Genomic DNA, 962 nt, shown 5'->3' with positions numbered 1-962 from the left:
TCTTGATCATCCTGGGGCATGGTTGGGGACGCGAGTTCTTTTCTGTCAGTTGTATTTTCTCTTCGCGGTGAATGTAATCAGGTCCAAACTAGTTGATGTCATGTGAGTCACCTCAAACTTAGTGGGTTTCACTTACCTGAAGATCATCATCATCTCCAGGACAATCCTGGTGATTCAAGTCTTCCATCCTTTCATACGGATCCCAATCTTGGTGATGTCCTGCATCCAAGCCCCATTGATAATAACTCGTGATCCCCGCAGCTCTTGAAACCTCAAACATCTCTGTCTCCAGATTCTCCAAGGCCTCGCATTCAACATCAATGTCGAACAAGACTGAAGGGATACTTGTAAATTGGATCCTCCAAGCCTTGTTGATGATTTCTGGCTGTGTGAGTACCTTCAACTTGGGTTCATTTTTGATATGTTCTGCAGTGTAAAGGGTGAATGCATGAGCTAGTGGTAAGTGCCCAAGCCAGGTCTCTGCATTTTTGCTGATGTGACACAGAAACCAATTTGTGATCTGGGCTCTCTTGACAATAGAAAGAGCTCCGCAATACGGAACCAAGCTTGTTTGAAGAGGCTTTTTGCTGTTTTCTAACCAATCTCTTGCTGGGATGATTTCACTCTTTAGGTCATCTGGACTGTAGCATGTGAGTAATTTCTTCAGAAGCTTTTTGAATGGTGAGAGGATTTTGTTGATCTCCTCGCTGTATGGTATTTTAGATGGATCCGCGAGAATGTCTTCTGAGGTTTCGATGTCCTGGGCATGTTTCCATTTTCCGAGCTAAAAATGCAGGTGAGTACATTATCTGATTAAACCAATGGTGTCACTCACCTGTATTGCTCGTCTTGCCAATCGGTCGTTCCACAATGAATCGACGATGTCCTTGGTATTCACAACAGAAAATCCACCAGCTGCAGGCTCATCCTTGTCAAGAAATTGATTTCCCTCCACCAATGCC

At 44.2% G+C, this 962-nt stretch overlaps 1 protein-coding gene across 1 annotated transcript in view; it reads right to left on the bottom strand.

Annotated features, from left to right (window-relative positions):
• Positions 1-118: 118 nt before the first annotated feature.
• The window catches only part of LACBIDRAFT_333269 (uncharacterized protein), a gene marked incomplete at both ends in the record, with an annotated part of 1,222 nt that continues 378 nt past the window's right edge, over positions 119-962 (bottom strand). Inside the window, 2 exons of the mRNA XM_001887883.1 lie at positions 119-784; positions 836-915. Coding sequence (XP_001887918.1) covers positions 119-784; positions 836-915 — 746 coding nt within the window. The remainder of the gene's footprint in view (positions 785-835; positions 916-962) is intronic.

The sequence above is a fragment of the Laccaria bicolor genome, genomic scaffold, assembly GCF_000143565.1.
Source record: "Laccaria bicolor S238N-H82 LACBIscaffold_49 genomic scaffold, whole genome shotgun sequence".
Taxonomy (NCBI): domain Eukaryota; kingdom Fungi; phylum Basidiomycota; class Agaricomycetes; order Agaricales; family Hydnangiaceae; genus Laccaria; species Laccaria bicolor.
Note: the sequence above shows the minus strand (reverse complement) of the source record. Positions and strands in the feature narration are given on the sequence as shown.